This window comes from Eptesicus fuscus, chromosome 12 (assembly GCF_027574615.1).
Source record: "Eptesicus fuscus isolate TK198812 chromosome 12, DD_ASM_mEF_20220401, whole genome shotgun sequence".
Lineage (NCBI taxonomy): Eukaryota > Metazoa > Chordata > Mammalia > Chiroptera > Vespertilionidae > Eptesicus > Eptesicus fuscus.
The window spans coordinates 28,160,359-28,183,728 of record NC_072484.1 but is presented as its reverse complement, the minus strand read 5'-3'; the positions used below and the strand labels follow the sequence as shown (position 1 = coordinate 28,183,728).

Below are 23,370 nucleotides of genomic sequence, written 5' to 3'. Positions count from 1 at the left end.
GGCCACTCTGGGCTCTGACAGATGAGCCTGGTGCGGAGGAGCACTGCTGCCTGCCCTCAGCTGCACAGGCCATGAACAATACACCGCTGTGCCCGAGCCGGGGACGAGCTCGAGTCCATGGTGCAATATTTAGGATCCTCATTAGTTTCCTACATCTAAGCTATGTCTCCACCCCGTGGTGTTTCAGTAACAAAACTGACTTTAACTTCCATCTCTGACTCATATGTCTCTCCCTCAATTAGTTCTGACTTGGGAGAGAAAGAGGGTGTTAGTTATTGACCCTCATAAATCTAACACCTTCCACCTATTCATGTATGTGTTCATCCCAGTTCCCGCAGCATCCTCTTGATTGAGGCTTTTTGAGGGGGTGGGGGTGTGAGGGGAGATATCTCAACAAGACCTTAAAGCTCAAAAATAAACATTACCCTCCCTTGATGGCAGGTAAATCTACCGGTGTGTCTGTGGCATTTACAACAGTACAGAGTAGCCTCTGTAGGAAGCTCGGAAGGCCACAAGGTCACATCCTAGTCCACCACCCGATACTTGGCACCTCCCAGCTGAGAAACAAGGGTTATGGGTGTTGGAGAAATGCTGCCTCCCAACCTGTCCCACTCGCTGATCCTGCAGCAGCCTGTGCCCACTGTACTCGTGGCATTTGGTCTTAGTTGGCTGGCACCTGCCTTAGGAAGGACTTGGACTCATTTAAAGGACAGACTCCCCAAGCAGGAGCGGTGCCAGAGGCTGCTGTCAATGCAATCAAACTGCAGGGTGCTGGGCAAGGCTGTGCAGGGAGGGCAGGCAGGCTGGAGTGTGCCCAGGGCAGCCCACTGCCATTTCGCCCCATGCAAGGAATTTCTCTAAAAAGTAGCTCAGCAAGGAGGAAAACAGCTCAGTAAGTTTATTAGCAAAAAACTGATTTCATGAAAGAAGGCTGGACGTGTCATCTTAACCTCTTAAGAAAAGATAGTTTTGACCAGTGATGGCTCTGAACGGACTCCCTCTTCCTGCTTCCTGTATTTATTTGGCAAAAAAGTAATTCACATAAGTAGTAAGCATGTTTGACATATACCACATACCTGGGATGGTGTTATCCAAAATAAAAGCCACACAGCCTCCTACAAACATGGCCGTTGTGAGGAGAACGTTCAGCACTTGATCAATGCCCGATATCCCTGGAAAGAGAACACAGCGGTGGGGTCACTGCCAGCCAGGACCGCCCGCCCTTGCCTGGGAAGGAGTGCTGGGGAGGGCACTAGCCGCCAGTCAACGCAGTGCACCACGTGTGCATCCCTCTTGTTCGTGTGCAGTAATGTTTCAGACTACTCTGAATACCCTCAATAATAACCAGAGGAAAGTCCTTAACCTGATACAGTGAGGTCACCCTAGAATGAAATGTGAAGCCATTGGGGGGTGTTGTTTGCAGATTTAAAAAAAGAAATCAATATAAAGAAGGCTGTGTAAGGCTGAGAAAATTACAAAGTGAATAATAAGACAACAAAAATATTTGTGGTATCTGCAATCAAACAAAGGTTTTCAGAATCCTCAGTTACTAATTTGTGCTTAGCTTTTAATTAGGAGCAACTGGATTTATAAAAATGTCCTTACATGAATGTGATATGTAAAAATATCACAAGCGGCAAGAATCTCCTTGCTATTAGAAGTTTACATACTTTCTCTATTTAAAACATATGAGCCAGCACTTCTACTCCTAGATGTATACCCCCAAGAACTGAAAACAGTTATTCAAAACAATACAGTCTGTCCTCATTATTGGACAATTCTGTACCTGTGAATTTGCCTACACACGACAATTTATTAGTAAGCCCAGATTTATACTAGTGGTGTATTCAGGCATCTGTGGACACGCACAGAGCAGTGAAAACCTGACTCGCCCAACACGCATGTTCCCCGCTGGGGTCAAACAAGGTGGCACTCTGCCTCCTGTTTCAGCTCGTCCTGTAAACACGTGTCCTCTGAGCAGTCTATTCAGCACCACTCGCTTCACATTTCTGTGTTTGTTGTTGTTGCTTTTGCGGATTAAAATGGCCCCCAAGTGTTGTGCTGTCGTGCTGCCTAGTGTCCTAACTGCAAGAGGGCCGTGAGGTGCCTCAGGGAGAAACACGAGTTAGTGAGCTTCGTTCAGGCATCAGTTACAGTGCTGTCGGCAGCCTCCCCCGGGAGCAATGGGCCAGGACCTGCTAGTTCCGTGCTCACAGAACGTAACTACCAAGAATGAGCACTGATTGTATTGAATATAAACTGTAATTGAAAAATAAAATTTTAAAAACTTGATTGGACTGAGTATCAAATTTCATAATAGCACTAGTCACAACAGTCAGAAGGTAGAAACAACCCAAATGTCCATCCATGAATAAATGGACAAACGGATTATGGTATGTACATACAATGGCATATTATTTAGCCGTGAAATGAATGAAATACTTATACATGCTAGGACATGGATCCATCTCGAAAACATTATGCTAAGTGGAAGAAGCCAGGCCCACCTCACGGGATCCCATTTACATGAAATGTAAGAAGAGGTAAACCCACAGAAACAGAAAGCAGGTTGCTGGCTGCCAGGGGCTGGGAGAAGAGGGAAGGCAGGGATTAACTTCTTAACGGTCTTTATTTCTGGGTGATGAGATCGTTTTAAAAACGAGGTATGAGATGGTGGTTATACAACATTGTGAATGTACGAATAAGCCACTGAACCATTCACTTTAAAATGGTCAATTTTATGTTACGTGAATTTCACCTCAGAAAATGTAAGTATGTACACATATGTAAAATGGTCCCCAATTCTCCATAAAATGTTGGCAGCAACAGCTATTTCTTAAGATGGTTCCCCTTTACTCATTCCCCACGACGTTGGGGAATTAAAATGAAAAGAAAGGTTCTGAAAGGTTCATCTTGAATTCAAAGTAGCTATAATTCCTGTAGAAAAACAAGTATTTCAAAGTCTATAGAGCTTCAAGAAATTATAAACTTTAACATAGCCTTAGTCTGAGAAATCTAAGGTTTTACACAGAGGCATTCTCCCAAAGGAGAGGGTCCTGGTGGTGAAAAGAGAGACCCTGACATGCATGTTAGTTGCATGCACACGCCAGCTCATGTGGGAAGTGCAAAGGGCCTCAGATGAACTGCAGCAAAGTGAGATTCAAATGAAACACACAGGTGAACATTCACCAAAACAATCCTGAAGTTCCCACGTCCTCTCTGACCGGTGATGAGCTGCTGGAAAACTGGTGGCTCTGGTTCCAACCACTCCCCGTTCCCCCCCACCCCACCCCCGCCTGTAAGATTCAAGTTTTTCCTACCTGTGACAAGAGGGTTCTGTCTGAGGTAACTTGGAAGGACGAGTCCAAAGAAGATGGAAAATCCAAGCACAAAGAGGTTCCGGGAAGAGTTTAAATCAATGAACTGCAGGTTAGAGAGTCCAACGGCTGTGATCATTCCTGGAAAGAAAACATCAGACAACAAGTTCCAGTCACTCACACGGAGGAGCTTACACTACATACAGCACGGGGGACAGATGACTCACGGCTGCTGAAGGCAGACTCCCTACAATGTCCTTCCTCTGTCCCATCAGACACAGGTCAGGAGACCAGGCAAGGACAGGACGGGGACGTGACTAGCTGGCCGCTCGGCTCATGCAGAGGTGTAAGCATCACACTGTTCTAAGGCTGTAAGGCTTTCTTTAGACCACGCAGGAAACTAAGGACACGGGTTTCCCCTTGACACCTCCATGCAAACATTCCTATTAAATTGGGAAACCCACCCAAAGCTGGTCCCTGACTACATCAACTAAACGGCACAGAGACCCACTGTAAAAACGGTCTGTTTTAAACAGTCCATTCAGAGGGTAAGATAGGTTGAGTTAAATCACCAATTGAATACCAATTAAAGAGATTATGTCATCTTATTTTTTCTAGACTAAATATTCTACCTTTGGTTGTACCTTCAACAAAAATTCAACTCAAAGAGTGATATAGGTTTTTATGTTTTATATGTCTATCCTTTTGTATTATAAAATAGAAATGCATTGCTACCTCCAATCTTACTGAAGAGATTTAGCAAAAAACCATAATCTCTATGAAAAATTAGCAAAGACGAAGAAAAGGAGCCTCGGAGGGGCAGCCCACCATCAAGGAAATGGACTTTTACCAAAGAGAGTACAGAAGAGGGCGCCAAGCACAGGGTCCGGAAGGGAGGCGAAGAGGGCGCTGAACTTGCCGATCATGCCCAAGGCGAGCATGAGGGCGGCCCCGTACTGGATCACCCGGCGGCTGCCGACCTGCAGGACAGAGGCAGAGGCAGGTGTTCAGTTCACGAATTCCCCAGCCCCTTGGGGCAAATGTGACAAAACTCTTATTCAAAATCTAGATTATTTTAAAAATATTTAGTTAAGAGGGATCGGTCTCATTTCATAATGAGGGTTGAGCTCAATGTACAATTACTATAAAGCACCCACAGTAAAAAGATTCCCACCACCTTTCCTTGTTCCACTGGGCCCCTGCTCCTCCCGTGACTCTGGGAGGGGGCCGGGCAGGACTCAGTTTTGCTTCTCTGAGCCCTGGATGCTGTCACCTTGGTGTGGACCTGCTCCTGCACTCAGGTCCTGCATTTCTAAAGCCCGCAGTCACTGGCAGGGACTAACTTTTAGTATCAAAGGCAAAACGTAAAAGCTACCTTCTGCTTCTGCATGTCCTTTGGGTTTCTAGCATCACCCTTCACTCAGCAAGTTAACCTACTCAAAGCACTGCAGCCTCAACAACCCCATCTTCCCCGTACCCTGAATCAGACAAACCCCAAATATTTCCGGAACCTCCTCATGGTGTCTTTCCCATTAGAGTGACACAGCCTAGAGCAGCGGTCGCCAACCTTTCGGACCTAACGGACCTCCAGTGGTCCACCGGCTGGTGACCGCTGGCCTGGAGGACCAGGTGCAGAATTCTCGGGGCCCACTGCCTGGCCGGCATCTCCACTCCACCTCCACCCACGTGACCCGGGCAAGCTACTCAACCTCGCTGGGTGTCAGGATGCTCCTCTCTATAACTAAACCTGTGGTTTTGCTTTAAGGGTTAAATGAGATGATGAATAAAATAGTTTGAACAGCACCTGGCAAGCACCAGGCTATCTGATAGCCTCCCACTGGGCCTGCCGCCTCTGGCTCTCCTCCGTCTCTGCCCGGTGGTAAACACACTGGGAAGTCAGTGCTCTGCACAAGTCCTCTGGTGCTCATGAATTAAAACACGCGTCTCAGGCTCTTGCACACGGGCAAGCTCCCTGACCCCTTCCCCTCCCCAGGCCCCACCCCGTCATCCTGGGGGCTTACTGCCTGCCCCTCGGTGTACCAGGCTAACCCTGCCTGTCTGCCTGGGACACCCTTTCCCCACCCCCCTTCTGGCTGGTTCCAGACACATCCTTCAAAACACTACCCAAATGTGACCTCCTCTGCAAAGCCTTCCTCCATTCCAAGGCTTGGTCCCCCTACCCCCCACCCCCCACCCCCCGATGCATCCTGGGCTTTTGCAGTACCACTTATTATTTCAATGTGGTCTCATCGTTATCTGTTACATTTGATCTCGTACTTCTAGAAGCTACCATCTAGCCCACTGCATCCAGGCAGCGGAGGGGGAGCTGGCACTGGGTTAAAGAACCTAGTGTTTTGGCTCCTACTTAGTGCTGCCTCTCCCAGGAAGACACCCTGATACATAGGAGGTTCCAGAATGTTTGGGGGAATGTTCACTGGCTTTAAGTATGACTTACAGTGGGAAAATGGCTACTTACACTTAGGTTAGTTATGGTGAAATGAAATTTAAGATCCAGTCCCTCAGTTGTACGCATCACATTTCAAGTGCTCCCCAGGCTCCTGTGGCTGGTGGCCCACATGTGACCGCACAGATGCCCCCACTGCACAGGTGCTGAACGCTGCCCCCACCGCACACCCCACAGGTGCCGAACGCTGCCCCCACCGCACACCCCACAGGTGCCGAACGCTGCCCCCACCCCACACCCCACAGGTGCCGAACGCTGCCCCCACTGCACACCCCACAGGTGCCGAACGCTGCCCCCACCCCACACCCCACAGGCGCCGAACGCTGCCCCCACCCCACACCCCACAGGCGCCGAACGCTGCCCCCACCCCACACCCCACAGGTACCGAACGCTGCCCCCACCCCACACCCCACAGGTGCCGAACGCTGCCCCCACCGCACACCCCACAGGTGCCGAACGCTGCCCCCACCGCACACCCCACAGGTGCCGAACGCTGCCCCCACCCCACACCCCACAGGTGCCGAACGCTGCCCCCACCCCACACCCCACAGGTGCCGAACGCTGCCCCCACTGCACAGTGTTCTGCTGGGTGGTGCTGGGCCAGAGTGTCCAACAGTCTCTCTAGGGACCCAGGGATCAGCTAAGAGTCAGAGTGGGCTCTCATGGTGCAGACTGCTGTCCAATCACGGCTAAGACTGAAGCACAGCCTGGACTGTTTCCATCTACGGCTCCTCCCACATAGCACCAAATGCAGGGAAGCAGTGAAAAGGTCAGGAAACTGGTGAATCCAGTAAAAATGACCCGTGCTTGGCTGTATTACATGATAAGGAACACTTTCATTTATAAATGGCTCATTTTTCAGCAAACATTTTAAGGACCTACTATGTGACTAGCACTTGTTAGACTGGAGGGTGGGGGGCAGATACAAGCTTATGATGAAAGTCTAGTACTGCTGCAGTTACTCTGTGTGGGAACCCAGTGGGGAAAAACTGAAGAATCAGAAAGGGATCCCCGGAGATGGTCTTGAGGGGTGAATTTATTGGAGGAAGACCAACCAGGTAGAAGAAACAACCTGTGCAAAGACCACCTCCCAGCAGGGTCAGGCAGCCCTGCAGGTGTGCAAGGAGAGGGACAGGCCAGCCTCTGGGATGCCTGAAACAATAAATCCGACATGAAAACCATGCACGAAGGATGATCTGCCTTAGATGCTGACAAAAAAAAAAAAAACAAAAAAACTACCACAACAAAAATACCAAGTAGCAATGGAGCCATTCTTGTGTTTAACAAATATGAACTGAGTGCCTATTATGTACTTTACTAGAGACCCGGTACACAAAATTCGTGTATGAAGGGATGTCCCTCAGCCCGGCCTGCACCCTCTCCAATCCAGGACCCCTCGGGGGATGTTCGAATGTCGCCATCTCTGGCCTGCCTGAGCCTCAGGCTGGCCCTGGGCGGCTGGGCAGCTGCCATCCCCGGGCAGCAGCAGCCGTCATCCGTGGTTTGCCTGAGCCTTAGGCAGCCGCTGCGGCTTTGTCCGGAAGGATGTCTGGATGGTCGCCTAGAATACGTCCGGTCTAATTAGCATACTACCCTTTTAGTATAGATGCTCCAAACACAGCTCTAAAATCCCTGCCTCACCCTGGCCAGTATTGGCTCAGTTGGCTGGGCTTTGTTCTGTGCACAGAAAGGTTGCCAGTTGCCGGTTGATTCCTGGTCAGGGCATATGCCTAGGATGTGGGCTCGAGACCAGGTAGGGGGTGTGCAGAAGGAAGCCAATTGATGTTAAGCTCTCACATCAATGTTTCTCTTACTCTCTCCCTCTCCCTTCCTCTCTGGCTCTAAAATTCAATTTAAAAATCTTAAAAAAAAAAAAAAAAATCCCTGCCTCCCATTCCTGACAAAGAGCCTTTCGTCTCCTTTCCTGCTGCCCACCTCCCTCCTGACCTCCTTCCTGAACTTCAGCTTTGCCTGTAGGGCCATCATTTCCGACTTTCCAAAGGCTTTCCAGTGTGGAATGCAGCACAGGAGACACAGTGCTCACTCTGTTTCTAGAAATAAACTTTGAGCTACATATTGAGGAATAGGATGAAGAAATAATACACAGTCACTAGAGTCGAGCTGCCAAATTATTAAAATCAAGCTGGTTGAGGCATGAGGAAATGAGCTTATTCTTGTTCTAATTAGCCTGGGAGCTTAAACTTTTGAACTTTCTAGTTCTGTGTCAATCCCCGGATATACATACACCAGACCTCCAGCTAACCCTCTGATGACCCCCTGAAGGACTCATGTATCCAGACCACCTGACATCCATTATCCCAACCACACCTCCTGGCACCCATCTTTCTGACCTTCTGACATCTGATACCCATCCTGGACCAATCCTAGGGCTAAGAATGCAGGACTGATACTTCTCAAGAGTATCGTTTTTATTGTAAGAACTCTTAATTGTTCTTTCTTCTTCATAATGCTTCTAGGTTTTTGTTTAGCTGTGTTCCCAATTTGCAAACTCTAAGACCCTTGAATAAATCTTTATCATTTATTTCTAGCCAAAGCCTTCAGCTCGCTTTGAGTACAATCGACAATAACATACGAAGACGATATCAATAGCTTACTGTATGTATACCCACCACACGCTGGACTCTGCTAAGTGCTTTACATCAAGTTATTAATTCCAGAGCCTTGCATACTGTATTGGAGACTGAGAGAGATGATGTCACATTGGGAAAGTGATGGAGCCAGGACCGAAATCCAAAACAGCCACCACCCCCATGCCTGCCCCTCTCCGTGGGACAGACATCGGCACACTCAGCGGAGAAGTCCTGCCTGTGCAATCTGACCCCTTAGAACTCCAGAACAATGGGGTAAGCAGCCTCAACTCCTGATCAAGCAGGTTAGAATGTCCATGGCCATGGAAATCCATGACTGGATAAAAAGTAGCTACTATTAGAGTTGCCAGGAAACGGAGGCAGATCTCTGGAAGAGCCACAGATCACCCTCTTCCTATATGCCCTGGGATTCTGATGCAGGGGCCCAGGCCAGAGCCATTCGACAGAACTTTATACACTGATGGGAATATTCTGTATCTGTGCTGTCCTACAGCAGCCACTGGCCACAAGTGACCACTGAGCCCCTGAAATGTGGCCAGTGTGGCCAAGGAACGGAATCTTTTGTTTTAACTAATTTACACTTAAATGGCCACATGTGGCTACTGACTACCATACTGGACAGTTGCTGGAAGCTACCCATTGTCTACACCAGGGGTCCTCAAACTATGGCCCGCGGGCCACATGCGGGCCGCCGAGGACATTTATCCGGCCCGCCGGGTGTTTTTGCCGCTGCTGCCTGTCCTGCTTAGCAGCTGACTCGTCCCGGGCCCGCAGTGCGCATGTGTGGAATGTGCACCGCACTCTCCGACTCCCCTCCTTCTCTCTGAGGGACCGTGAACTGGCCCCCTGTTTAAAAAGCTTGAGGACCCCTGATATCGGGAAGTAAAAACAAGGAGCCTAGAAGGCTAATGGACCTTTTGGCAAGGGCTAAAGCTATGCACCGATTGTTCTGTCGAGACAATGGTGGCTCAAGCAATTTCCTGACCTAATGATCTCAAAGTAAATCTTTACTAATATTTACTGACCTTTACGATTGTCTGTCTGCTACCGGAATTGCCTGTCTAAGGGCAAGATGTGTATCTAAAATTGAATAAAAGGCTGGCAGGGCCTGGGCACCAGTGAAGCCTCTCCGATTGAGCAAGACTCTCCACCCGGCCCCCTGTGTTTTCCAAATTCATACTTCTTGTCTAGTCTCGTCATTTGTGCGCGGCCCTTCTCCAGGTCCTGAACCCAAGCCACGCAGGACGTGGCTGTCACAATCTTTCATAGACAGTGCAGATCTAGAATCGTCTGATTGCAGACCTCAGTTCTACTCAGGAAAGTGACTCGCCCTTCAGCTGGATAAGAGGCAGACCACAGCCCAGAACCCGTGCCTCCTTTCTTCCGGACTGGACCTCCCATCAGCTACATGCCTCAGGCCACAGAGAAGTCTGCTGCCCGTCCCACTTTCCCCACCAAGGCAGCTGTGCAGATGACTGGATTGTACCATCTACACAAGGCAATGAAAACCGATTCCAGGATGGACACTGCCCTTGAATGGATGCAGCCTTTGCCTGATGTGAGTGACCCAAAGGGATTCAGAAGGAAAATCAATTTATCTCATTGAAAAGCGCTGGCAGGTTGTCTTTCAGAATAAGCTGGCACCATTCAAACTGTAATAAAAAGAATTATTCCCCCGACCACCTCAGTCCTGTCTTAGGAGGAACCTCAATGAGCAGCACCACTTATTCCCTACAGTGACCCTGCTCCTGCGTGTTCTGAAGGGGCACAGAAAGGGAGCTGGCTTAGTAAACTGTCTTCCCCTAAGAGTCCCTCCGTCTACAACAATTTTATGTTGATGTTATTTCAGATTAGTTCTATGTGTACAGGTTCATGCAGCACACTGGCTAAAGAGCGCGTGAGCCTGGCCGGCATGGCTCAGGGGTTGAGCATCGACCTATGAACCAGGAGGTCACAGTCTGATTCCCAGTCAGGGCACATGCCCGAGTTCTAAGCTTGATCCCCAGTGTGGGGCATGAAGGAGGCAGCCAATCAATGATTTTCTCTCATCATTGATGTTTCTGTCTCTCTCTCCTCATCTCCCTTCATCTCTGAAATCAATAAAAATATTTTAAAAATAAACAAAAAGCGAGTGACTTGTGCCCCATTAGGTGTCCATGTGAGACATTCTGTGCAGCGTTGGTTCTCACCACTGGCAGCAACAGACCCAGTGGTGGCGCTGGAGGAAGTGCATCAGGAGCAACCGGCAGCAGGTGGAGCCATCTGCGTGAGGCTGAGCTCTGTGATGGCCCCCAACTTACAGGAAAACCAACGTGCTTATTGGGCATGCCCTGTGCATGCCCTGCACCCTCTCACCTGAATTTACAGCCAAGATTAATCAAACTCAATATTTGTTTTTTTTTTTTATCTGGCTACAGAATCTCAAGAAGACAGTTTAATAAGCCAGCATTCCAAAAACCCAGCAACAACAGAAGGAGATGGGGGTGGGGGAGACGATCTCAGAACTGGAGGCCTTCCCTGTGGAAGTCATGTGGTCAGACCAGTCAATGAAATGGATCAACGCTCAGTGGCCCAACCATTTAATTAGTAAAATGTTTGTACCTTAGTAATTCCCAAAACTCCAATGTTGGGACTGGATGAAGTAGAGCCATTCCCAGTACCAAATATGCCATCGAGAACACAGGAGAGACCCTCCACGAAAATCCCCCTAAAATGTAAAGGAATGGGGCAAAAAGAAACATTCATTCAATGGGGAACACTCTGAGATAGGCTCTAAGGGGCCATGACCCAAAGGTCTGGGCCACAGAGCTACCGCCTCTGCACGCCTGGGAGGGGTAACAAGGCAGTCTCAAGCCCCATGCCAGACCTACAAGCTCATTCGGCTTTGAAAGCACCTCTGTGAACCACCCATTAGACACAGGCGTTTAAACAGCATTCCAAATTAAAAGCTTTTAGCCAGAAAACAGAGCCATTTGTTGGGATCTAAGACAAATATAGGCTGTCCATTGATTTGATTCCTCTGCTATTAATACATAGTTTCACCAGGAAAGACATGCTTTGTAATTCTGTAAACATTGACACTTTTAAAAGAATCAACATACAAGTAATTTAATCATAATGCAACAGCTCAACTGGAGAAAGACATAAATCCAGAACTGAAACCCCTTACAGAACCAACATAAGAAATTCTTCCCTAGCCGGTTTGGCTGTGGATAGAGCTTCGGCCTGAGAACTGAAAGGTCCCAGGTTAGATTCTGATCAAGGGCTCATGCCGGGTTGCATGAAAGGGCTTTCATTTTATCACATGAAAGCTCTTTCAAATGGGCAGCAGCTCGGGGGGAGCAGGGTATGGGGGTGACCTGGGCAATTTTATCTTCTGTGCGGCCTCCATAGGGTCCAGTTCACTCCTGGCATCCAGAAAGTAATGACCAGGTGTGCTGAGCACCTAGGTGTTGGCTCACAGTTCATAAACCTCTACATTTTGCAGACTTCATTTACTCCTGCTCATATTTCTCTACCTATATAAATTGTAAATGTGCCCTAGCCAGTTTGGCTCAGTGGATAGAGCGTCAGCCTGTGGACTGAAAGGTCCCAGGTTCGATTCTGGTCAAGGGCATATGCCTGGGTTTCGGGCTCCATTCCCAGTAGGGGACGTGAAGGAGGCAGCCGATCAATGATTCTCTCTCATCATTGATGTTTCTCTCTCTCTCCCTTCCTCTCTGAAATCAATAAAAAAAAAACTTTTTTTTCTAATTGTAAATGTGAAGAGATGACACAGCATCCACCCTTTAGAACAGTTGAAGAAAACAGGAATAAAGGGGACATATACCCATGAGCCCAAGCCAAGCAAATAACAATGGTGGTGTCTGGCCTGTGTTTTGGTGAATTTAAGGTCTAGAGTGATCTCAGAGAACGTATTATGCAATTGTCACTGCGAAGAAGAAAGAGCGAGAATTCTGCTCATTGCTACAAATGAGGAAACGAGGGCAGAATGAGGGCAGTGGCTTGTCCAAAGACAAACAGCCAAGGAAGAGCCCTGTTCTTGCCTGCCTCCAGGCTGAAACTCTTGGTTTCTTCTCCAAGATTATCCAAACCAAAGCATAACAAAGTGAGGTGGCGGGCCCAGTGAAGTGCTCGTGTCCTCAGGAACGCACCTGTTTATGGCATGGATGGGCGGCGGGGGGGCACAGGACAGCCTTGCGCAGGCGTAGTAGTCCCCGATAGACTCGATGATACTGGAGACAACAGCGCTGAGCATGCCAATGACACCAGCCGCAGAGATGGTGGGCAGGCCCCACTGAACTGCGGAAAGAAGACCAACGTGAGATCCTCACTGTCTCAGAGGGGCAGGCAAACGTTGTCACGCACCAAGTCATTCAGCGCACCCAAGGACGCTACAAGGCCCACTCAGAATCTGAAGCTCACGGTGGACACTTGATGTTTAAACCTACTGGTACATCACCGATGGCCAGATGCCTGGGAAGGGCTCCGGAGTCGGATGAAGATGCCCATCACCAGGCTCAGGCCGCTCTGTGTCCTTCTTTAAAAGACACTGTTTAGCAGAAAGAGGCGGGTGCTTCTCTTCTTGCTTCAAAGCCAGAGTCTAAATTACCACTTAAACAGCCTGCTGTGTTGGGACAGAAATTTGTGTTTTCACGAATTTAACCCTGCTGCGCAGAAGATCTTTAACCCTGCTGCGCAGAAGACCTTTAACCCTGCTGCGCAGAAGACCTTTAACCCTGCTGCGCAGAAGACCTTTAACCCTGCTGCGCAGAAGACCTTTAACCCTGCTGCGCAGATGGTCTTTAACCCTGCTGCGCAGATGATCTTTAACCCTGCTGCGCAGATGGTCTTTAACCCTGCTGCGCAGATGATCTTTAACCCTGCTGCGCAGACCTTTAACCCTGCTGCGCAGATGATCTTTAACCCTGCTGCGCAGATGACCTTTAACCCTGCTGCGCAGAAGACCTTTAACCCTGCTGCGCAGAAGGTCTTTAACCCTGCTGCGCAGAAGACCTTTAACCCTGCTGCGCAGAAGACCTTTAACCCTGCTGCGCAGACCTTTAACCCTGCTGCGCAGATGATCTTTAACCCTGCTGCGCAGACCTTTAACCCTGCTGCGCAGATGATCTTTAACCCTGCTGCGCAGAAGACCTTTAACCCTGCTGCGCAGAAGACCTTTAACCCTGCTGCGCAGATCTTTAACCCTGCTGCGCAGATCTTTAACCCTGCTGCGCAGAAGGTCTTTAACCCTGCTGCGCAGAAGACCTTTAACCCTGCTGCGCAGATCTTTAACCCTGCTGCGCAGAAGGTCTTTAACCCTGCTGCGCAGAAGATCTTTAACCCTGCTGCGCAGATCTTTAACCCTGCTGCGCAGAAGACCTTTAACCCTGCTGCGCAGAAGAACTTTAACCCTGCTGCGCAGAAGACCTTTAACCCTGCTGCGCAGAAGAACTTTAACCCTGCTGCGCAGATGACCTTTAACCCTGCTGCGCAGAAGGACTTTAACCCTGCTGCGCAGAAGGTCTTTAACCCTGCTGCGCAGACCTTTAACCCTGCTGCGCAGACCTTTAACCCTGCTGCGCAGAAGACCTTTAACCCTGCTGCGCAGAAGACCTTTAACCCTGCTGCGCAGAAGACCTTTAACCCTGCTGCGCAGAAGATCTTTAACCCTGCTGCGCAGAAGACCTTTAACCCTGCTGCGCAGATGATCTTTAACCCTGCTGCGCAGAAGACCTTTAACCCTGCTGCGCAGATCTTTAACCCTGCTGCGCAGAAGACCTTTAACCCTGCTGCGCAGAAGACCTTTAACCCTGCTGCGCAGAAGACCTTTAACCCTGCTGCGCAAAGTACAGTGCAAACCAATGGTGCCCTTGCTCTGGGACTGGCATCGAATGAAAAAGCAGTGAAAGGCCACCAGTTAAATGTAGATCCCAACAACAGAGCATGGGACAAGGTGCAGATAACCCTTCCCTAGTGTCATAGCAGCACTCCCATATTTTTTATTTGTGAACCATGTTATGGAAAATAAAATAATTTAAGAAAGCAAAGAGAAGTCCCCAGGTAGCTTCAATTTGAGGATCTGGATTTGGTTCCTTCTTCATTAGATGTACTTTGAAAGGAAAAAATCTCTTTGGACTTTCCAAGCCATAGATCTCACTTAATAAAAATACCATGAGGAACCTGACCGGTTTGGCTCAGTGGATAGAGCGTCGGCCTGCGGACTGAAGGGTCCCAGGTTCGATTCCGGTCAAGGGCATGTGCCTTGGTTGCAGGCGCATCCTCAGTAGGGGGTGTGCAGGAGGCAGCTGATCGATGTTTCTCTCTCATCGATGTTTCTAACTCTCTATCCCTCTCCCTTCCTCACTGTAAAAAAATCAATAAAATGTATTTTTAAAAAATAAAATAAATAAATAAAAATACCATGAGGAGCTTTCGCTGTGAGAGTGAATAGACTTCTTTGATAAAGTACCTAGACCTTCTTCCCTTGAACCATTAGTTATAATATAGTCACTAAGAAAAAACACAGTGGGAAGAGGAAGATGGATAAGATAAAATGGCCTCCTGTGCAGGGGTCATTAAGGTCGTTTGATGAATGCTCCAAGAACAGTGTAATGGTTAGACATCAAAGGGAGGCAACCCAAACTGGGTCACAGCGAGTGGAAGTTGGGAAGTCAGGAAGAGGACCATCCCTGTCCGGAGAGGGTCTAGAGAGCAAGAGCTGAGTGGAGAGGGCATTCAGAAGGGCAGCGCCGAGCATCAGCAGGTGGGCAGGACCAGGGGGGCAGGCATGTTTAGGAGGGCTCCATGCGCCACCTAGAGGCGATTGGCCTCTGTCTCATAGGTCCGTGGTCGGCAAACTGCGGCTCGCGAGCCACATGCGGCTCTTTGGCCCCTTGGGTGTGGCTCTTCCACAAAATACCATGGCCTGGGCGAGTCTACTTTGAAGAAGTGGCATTAGAAGAAGTTTAAGTTTAAAAAAGTTGGCTCTCAAAAGAAATTTCAATCGTTGTACTGTTGATATTTGGCTCTGTTGACTAATGGGTTTGCCGACCACTGTATAGGTAATGGGGAGCAACTTCAGGTTTGGGAAGAAAAAGGTGACACATGAAGTCAGATGTGCAGAACATGCCTGGACTGTGCATGAGGACGGAACTAACTGCTCCCACCTGGGCTGAAGTTCACTCCATGGGAGCAGACAGAGGACTCAGAGGCCCGTGGTTAGAGGGTCCAGATACACATCCCCGGGCAACGGCCCAGCACGCTCTATGCCCACTCTAAACGGGCTTGGTCAGCATCTCATCTCCAGGGGGTTTGGAATGGATTTTTCTCACGCAATTTCTTTATCAAGCAACATTTTGTATTTTTAATATCTTTTCTATGGTTACCTTGTTGCTGATGTCAAGTTGTGGTTTCATTTTAGTGTCTTGATTTAGGGGAGAGATTTTTATTTCATTTTGTTATTTACTATTTTTTCAGAAATTGCCTTTTACTGTTTTCTATTTTTTCCCCTTTGTGCCTGAAGTCTTTAATTTTGATTTATAACATCCTTATTCCATCTACTTCAACATTTTAAATTTGTAATCTTTTACATGTTGGACCTTTTTTCTTCAGATTATATATATTTAAAACCTTGTTGGCTTCCAGCCTTCTATATTTACTGTTATTTCATCTCTCCTTTAATTTATGTTGTTACTTTATTTACAGCAGGGTTTCTCAACCTCAGCACTGTAGACATTTTGGGCCCCAAATCTGTATTTTAACAGCCAGTCCAGGTAATTCTTAGCATGCTAAAGACAGAACATAAAGACAGTGACATATTTGAAAACTGGACTCCAAATTAAGCCAAATCCACCTGGCTTTCTGGGGTAGCTTTTCCCTGGGTAATAGAGCAGCTCACACAGTTGGGGGTGACAGGATGGGAGCCAGACAGCTGTCTCTCAGCACATGCACAGCTGCTTCTCCAAGGAGCCCACCTGCGTCCATGTTTGTGCTCATCTCAGCAGCCACCTGCACAGGTGGAGGACCACCCAGCATGTGCTGTGGGGGCTTCCCCCTACATGCCCTCCCAGGCCACCTCCTGACTGCCTCAACAATTGGCTTTTAATCTCTTTCTCTCGGATTATATGTATACTGGAGGCCCGATGCACAAAATTCGTGCAAGGGGCTCAGCCCCACCATTGGGCTTCATTCGGAAGGTCATCCGGAAGGACATCTGGTCTAATTAGCATATTACGCTTTTATTATTATGGATTTATGAACTATGCATTTTTTTAAAAAGGAGAGGAGTACCTATGTACATACATATATACTTAGACCATATGATCTGATGAAAGTGTTATTTTAGAAAGGCTACATTTTTTTTTTAAGTGTTTGTAGATGTGTCAAGAACAGAAAGGACAACTGCCAATGTTGCCATCATTTAACAGGCGTACAACAGCTGTCTCCGACCCAGTCCTAATATTCTTGGCCTTTCCTGCTTTCTCTCCTTGTCATTATAAAACGTGAAAATGTGACTGCTATGAGCAGGGGAATAAACAAGCTCAGGCTTCTCTAACTAAGCCCCAAATGTCAGAACGGAGTCTACACCACAGAACAACTCAGCATTTATAACGACTGGGGAGGGGTCTTCCCAGCACACGTGAATCCAAATGATACCCCAGCTGGGGACTGTCCCCCCCGCCCCCGCCCCCCGCCACCTTGCCAAGAGTTATCCAACACTTAAATCTTAACTAATGATCCATCTTCCACGCATTTGTGAATATCAGTTTACCTCTGACAGCTGGACCAAATTTTAAAAGATTATAGCTCCCCATTATAAGATTATACAAATCCCATCATGCTTGAGCAGTTTGCTTGCTAATCTTCAGGTCCCTCCCACTCCAGTCTGCTCACTTCAGAGGCCTGGGCCTGTGTACATGGCTCTGTACTTGTGTTTCTATGAGCTGCCCTTAAATCCAGGCCACAGACCTCAAACCTGGCAAGAGGCCTCTTGTCTAGGATTTCACCCTAGTGGAACCCAAAGAACCAACTAGTTAACCTGAGAAGGGAGCTGGTTAGTCTCTCTGTGTTCATGATGGCCCTCCTGGGACAGGACCTCCCTTCTTTGGGGGTTGAATCCTCTAATGACCAGAATGGTAAGACCTACAGGGACGAGAAGGCTTCTCCTGCTGCAGAGCCTTCTGCTAACTTCCAAGGCCTCTCAGTTGCCCTCGTGAGCTCCTGACCCCTCTGCCACCAGAATACTTACAGGGGTACGGGACCTTAAACCACGGGGCCACCAGAAGCACACCCTGCCTGGCGTCTGTTCGAGCGTAGAAGCCATACTTGGTGCTGTCGGGGGGGAAGACATCTGTCACTGTGAAGATGAAGCAGAGCAGCCATGACACGAGGATGGCCAGGATGATCTGAAGGGGTAAAAAAAATAAAAATAAAAGGCTCTGTTAGCCATAGAGGGGGCTGCTGCTGGCAAAACATATGCCTTCCTACCGTCTCAGTGCCATAGCCCATAACCCCCCGTTGCCACCATTTCACTCAAAACACCCATAACAGATCTGCGGAAAGCCTATTGCTTGAATGGGATCAGATTTAGAGAGAGGAGTTGTCTGCTGATAAAGTTACTTTCACCCTAAGTCTGGCTAATAAAATAAAGATAACGGACAATGTCCCTCAGAGGCAGCGTGGAACCAGACCGCCCTCAGTCCCAGGACAGTCAATGTCCCCCTAAAGGATTTCCGAATCAGAAGCTTCTACCACTTTGACTTGAAGTCCATGGCAAGTTGGGGGGTCATTAGTACCCCAATGTCACCACACAGACAAGGGCCCCTGCGCAGCCCTGCTGAAAACCCTCCTTTCACTTAAACATTTTACGTCATGAACCAAGGGCAATATATCAGGAGAAAAAAAAAAAAAGTAACTACTTACAGGAAACATTTTGAAAAGCTGTAACTTGTACGCAGTCCATCCTTTCTTGGACTTGTAAATTGGGAGGGGAAATTTAACATTTCTGGCATATTGAGAAAACAGTAATACAAGGAAAATTGTCCTGAGGAGAGAGAGAAAATAAACTAGTTTCAAAGTTGTTTGTCTATATGTTAAAATATTACTCAAACCTTCAATGGCAAAGTGATCACATATGTTCAACTCACTTTTCTAGCAAGTGGCTAGTCCTCTTAACTATTACTTGGGAAATCGTATCTTTTGTAAATGCCATTTTTGAAAAGATATCAGAACACTTTTTCTTAGCATTTCTTGATGTCTAAATGAAAGTCACCATGTAAATGCTTTGGCTAAATTTCCCGTAATAGAATAAGAAAACTCAAAGAATGTACACACTGATGGAAGAAACTCATGCTATGTCAGAGAAAAAGACAGGCTGACAGATACAAGAGTGGAGAGTAATTATAACTACAAATTAACTAAAAAACAAGCAACTACCGCACAAGTGTCCGTGTACACACGCACACACATACATGCAAACAGCAAAGATGGGACCCAAAATGCTCACAGGAATTGGCTTCAGGTGGCAATATAATATGCAAATTTGTCCCTACTTTTCTGTATTTTCTGGTTTACTTATAAGGAACAAAAATTATTTTTAAAAAGCAAAAAGCTTCAATATTTAAGAGACCTATATACAGTAGATGGCAATATTAATATTTGTGAGATGTTTGTGTATGTCAGACATTATGCGAAGATCTTCCCACCCATCATCTCAACCTTCTGCAGCAGCTTCTATAATCATCCACGTTAGAGAGACAACGTCCAAGATCATGTCGCTCGAGTTTGCAGGGTGGGTGGGCCAGGACTCTACGGCCTGGACTCTGAACCACTTTGCAACATGGGCCAGAAGGGCTGGGATGCCTGGGCGGGTGCAGGAGCCCCTGTACCCTGACCCACACTCCTGACCCAGCTGCATGAGGGCCACAGGAGGCAGTGATGCCGGGTGCCCTCCCTGCAGCAGGTCCCGACATCCTCAGTCCAGTGCCCGAGTGTGGCAGGTGTGGGATGGCTTCCCATCGCTGAAACAATAGAGGTGCACAGTGATGTGTTTCATCATCCAGCGGGGACTCGCTCTTTCACTTATAACCCGAGATAGAGTTGGCAGGAAGAGTGGGAACAAAGCTACGCTTAATTGTTCCTGGGCACGGTTCCAATGGCTGAGATGGAATTATCCGCTCCATTGGTCAGTCAAGTGCAGTTTCACTGTAACACTCCTGATGAAGTGGGGACTGCACCCGGCTGGAGCACAGGCCTGTGTCCATTTCACATTTATATACGGCTGGCTTGTTGACCTTTCTTTTACCTTATAAATATTATTCAAGAAACGTACTCTAAAATGTAGGGAAATTATAAAAGGCAGGTAAGCAAAAAAAAAAAAAGACAAAATCCTTACGCTCACCCATCATCCCACCACTGGTGACAACTATGTAGCATTCTGGCCTATTAATTGTGAAGGCTCCCCTTCCTGGGATGGGAATGGGTCATCCTGGGGTTAGAGAGGGAGACAGGACTGTCTGCAGTCATCCTCGCCCTCAGAGCACAAACAGGTCATCCTCTGACCCAAAGTGGATTCATGCTTTACATGCTGCTGCCCAACCAGCTTGTAGCCCTATTAATACCATGACCTCAACAGATGGAGATCTGCACCAGCACCTTAGTGCTGCTCAGCATTCCACCTTACAGACGCAGCACGTCTTGTCTAACAATTCCCACAGGTGCGACACGGGGAGCAATGGAAACTGTGACAGATCACCCGTCCCTGGCGCCTGCCTATCTCCTGGTGACAAGTTCCCAGGGCCAGAACGGATCTGTCAAATGGTAAATAACTTACTTAAAAGCTTCCGATACACTCTGCCAAATATGAACAGAAAGGCTGAGTGAATTTACAGTACCACCCAGGGACCAAGAACATTCCTTTGCCGCTCTCTGTAACACGGGGCCTTACATATTTTAAAGTCTCTACCAATTTCATCAATTAAAAAACACTTATCATCATTTACTTTAACATTCATTCTTTACACATGAATTACTTAGTTCAGCATGGTTTGCAACAGCCAATATTTTAATCAACATTCATGAGTATCAAACTGGGGAATGGTTTAAGAGATTACAGACTATTTCTTTCTATTTAACATTGTGTAGTTTTACAAAGAATGAAATAGATCTAAACACATTGTGTTGGGAAGGTGAGTCCAACAAAAAATGTTGGGGTGAAAATCAAATTATAAAATAATATAATGGTAAAGCTGTATACCACATGTATATATGCTTATATTTATGCATAAACAACAAAAATATGAAAGGATAAATATTAACTTTTTACTAGTTAATCATGAGCAGATTTTTTTGAGGATGGGAATTACTTTACGTTAAATTTCCCTGTTTATTTACTGTTAAATCTCAAATGGCTAGAATTTAATATTGGGAGGGGGGGTACAGATACAATGAGACTTCTCATGAGTTTTTGGTGATGGTACAGGAGGGCTTGTTACACTATTCTCTCTACTTTTGAAAAGGTTTGAAATTATCCCTAAGAAAAATAAACAAAGTTTTCTCAAGGAAAAAAACAAACAGTTCCCATTAAGGCCCTATGCAAGGTGTTAGTAATGTCACCACATTTACCTTCCCCTAAGACAGTGGTCGGCAAACCGCGGCTCACGAGCCACATGCGGCTCTTTGGCCCCTTGAGTGTGGCTCTTCCACAAAATACCACGTGTGGGCGCGCACGTACAGTGTGATTGAAACTTTGTGGCCCATGCACAGAAGTTGGTTTTCGGCTCTCAAAAGAAATTTCAATCGTTGTACTGTTAATATTTGGCTCTACTGACTAATGAGTTTGCCGACCACTGCCCTAAGATGTGTCTCTAAATGCCATTTCTATTGGAGTGACTAAGGGATCCATGCTGTAAAACCCGATCCCCTGCCCCCCACCATACACATGCATACACTGCTAACAGAATCCCTGTGAATATGCGCTTTGATAACTGGGTAGGAAGGGTAACCCTTTTAAAACACTAATTAGCTATTTGTATTTCCTCTTATTGCTAAACTAGAGGCCCAATGCATGAAATTTGTGCAAGAGTTGGCCTTCCTTCCCCTGGCTACTGGCACCAGCTTCCCTCTGGCACCCAGGACCCAGGCTTCCCTTCGGCCACCAGCAGGCACCCAGGACCCGGGCTTCCCTCTGGCCCAGCTTTATCCGGAAGGATGTCCAGTCTAATTAGCATATTACCCTTTTATTATAGACTAGAGGCCCGGTGCATGCCCTCTCGCAGTCCAGGACCCCTCAGGGGATGTCCGACTGCAGGGGGATGTCTCAAGGGGTCCTTAGCACTGCCGTGGAGGCAGAAGAGGCTCCCACCACCACTGCTGCACTTGCCAGTGGTGAGCATCCTGCATTGAGCTTCTGCCCCCTGGTGGTCAGTGTGCATCATAGTGACCGGTCATTCTGCCATTCAGTCTATTTGCATATTAGGGTTTTATTATATAGGATGGCTGCTCATATATCCTTCATCCATTGCTCCACTGGGACTCTCTCTAATTAGTGAAATACTATGATTTGGAGACATGAGCCTTTCTCGTAGAATTTGCTGTAAATCTTTTCCCAGATTTATTCATAACTTAGTTTCAGTGTTGGTTTGATATGAGTTTTAAATGCACTAGAAGTAAAACCTATTGATCTCTTTTCAATATCAGCTTTAAGATCTTCCCTGTCTTTCCTGATTGAATGTTTATGTAGGTTTTCTCTTAGTACATTTATAGTTTTATTTTCTTCATTTAAGTCTTAATTTAACTGAAATGTGATTTGATATAAAGTAAAAATTAACCTTTTTTCCAAATAATTATCTAATTTTTCCTATACAATTCTTCCATCTCCCACTGATTTCAAATATGACTGCAACACATACTAAAAACGAATGTTTTCTTGGCTCTATTTCTATCCTCCCTGTTCTGCTCTACCCCAGTCATTCGGGTCCAGGGCCAGGACCACCGCATTGTTACTCAGCTCCGAAATGTATTTTGAGTTTATAAGGACAAATTGCCATTCCCTTCTCCCTGATGTTTCTGGTATTGATCCATATCACTTTACCAAAGGCCCGATGCACGAAATTCGTGCAAGAGCAGGCCTTCCTTCCTCTGGCTGCCAGCACTGGCTTCCCTCCGGCACCCAGGACACGGGCTTCCCTCACAGCCCCGGCTTCATCGGAAGGTTGTCCGGCCTAATTAGCATATTATACTTTTCTTATTAGAGATTTTCTTGTCTTAGGCATTGGTTAGCACATTCAGGACAACTTTAAATGACATGGTAGTAATAAGCATCCTTATCTTGGTTTCTGATTACAATAGGCAGGCCTGTTTACTAAGTCTTTTGCCATTAAAGAATGAGGCATTTTAATTAAAATCTTACTCATGAAAGATTCTTCTATTCCCACACTGCAAACAGTTTGCAGTAGAGATATACAGTTGAATTTTATTGTGTTTTTTTTTTTGTAACTGTGGTTTTTATTAATAAAATCCACATGGACCCATAATGGTTTTATTAATAAACTTTCTAATAATCATCCTTCCTTGAGGTCCTGAAATAACACAAAATTCTTTGTCCTTTTATTGTATTATCTATAGCAGCCTTTTCCCCAACCACATTGTAAGGGACATTCTTCCCAGATGTGGCACTAAAAAAATAAATTAGGTGTATGCAGAGCTGGATCCAAAGGCCCTTTCTGGGAGAATCTTCTGCACACTTGTGTTTTAGAAGATTTCAACAGCTGTCAGAGGGGAGGCGGGGGGAGGTGAAAGAAGGTAGAGGGATGAGCCAAAGAACATATATGCATAAACCATAACCCACAGACACAGAAACAGTGTGATGATGGCTGGGGGTGGGGAGTGGAGGGAAGTGGGCAAAGGGGGAAAATGGGGTCATCTATAATAGTATCAACAATAAAAATAAAGTTAAAAAAATATTTTTAAGAAGCTTTAC

The 23,370-nt window shown here is 46.9% G+C and overlaps 1 protein-coding gene across 3 annotated transcripts in view; it reads right to left on the bottom strand.

The window, feature by feature from the left end:
• The window catches only part of SLC23A2 (solute carrier family 23 member 2), a 135,218-nt gene that overhangs the window by 5,360 nt on the left and 106,488 nt on the right, over positions 1-23,370 (bottom strand). For all 3 annotated transcript variants that reach the window (XM_054723708.1, XM_054723709.1, XM_054723710.1), the window contains 7 exons: positions 18,315-18,435; positions 17,641-17,797; positions 12,545-12,692; positions 10,992-11,097; positions 4,168-4,297; positions 3,321-3,458; positions 1,077-1,172 (listed from right to left, as the gene is read on the bottom strand). In XM_054723708.1, the coding sequence (XP_054579683.1) occupies positions 1,077-1,172; positions 3,321-3,458; positions 4,168-4,297; positions 10,992-11,097; positions 12,545-12,692; positions 17,641-17,797; positions 18,315-18,435 (896 nt within the window). The remainder of the gene's footprint in view (positions 1-1,076; positions 1,173-3,320; positions 3,459-4,167; positions 4,298-10,991; positions 11,098-12,544; positions 12,693-17,640; positions 17,798-18,314; positions 18,436-23,370) is intronic.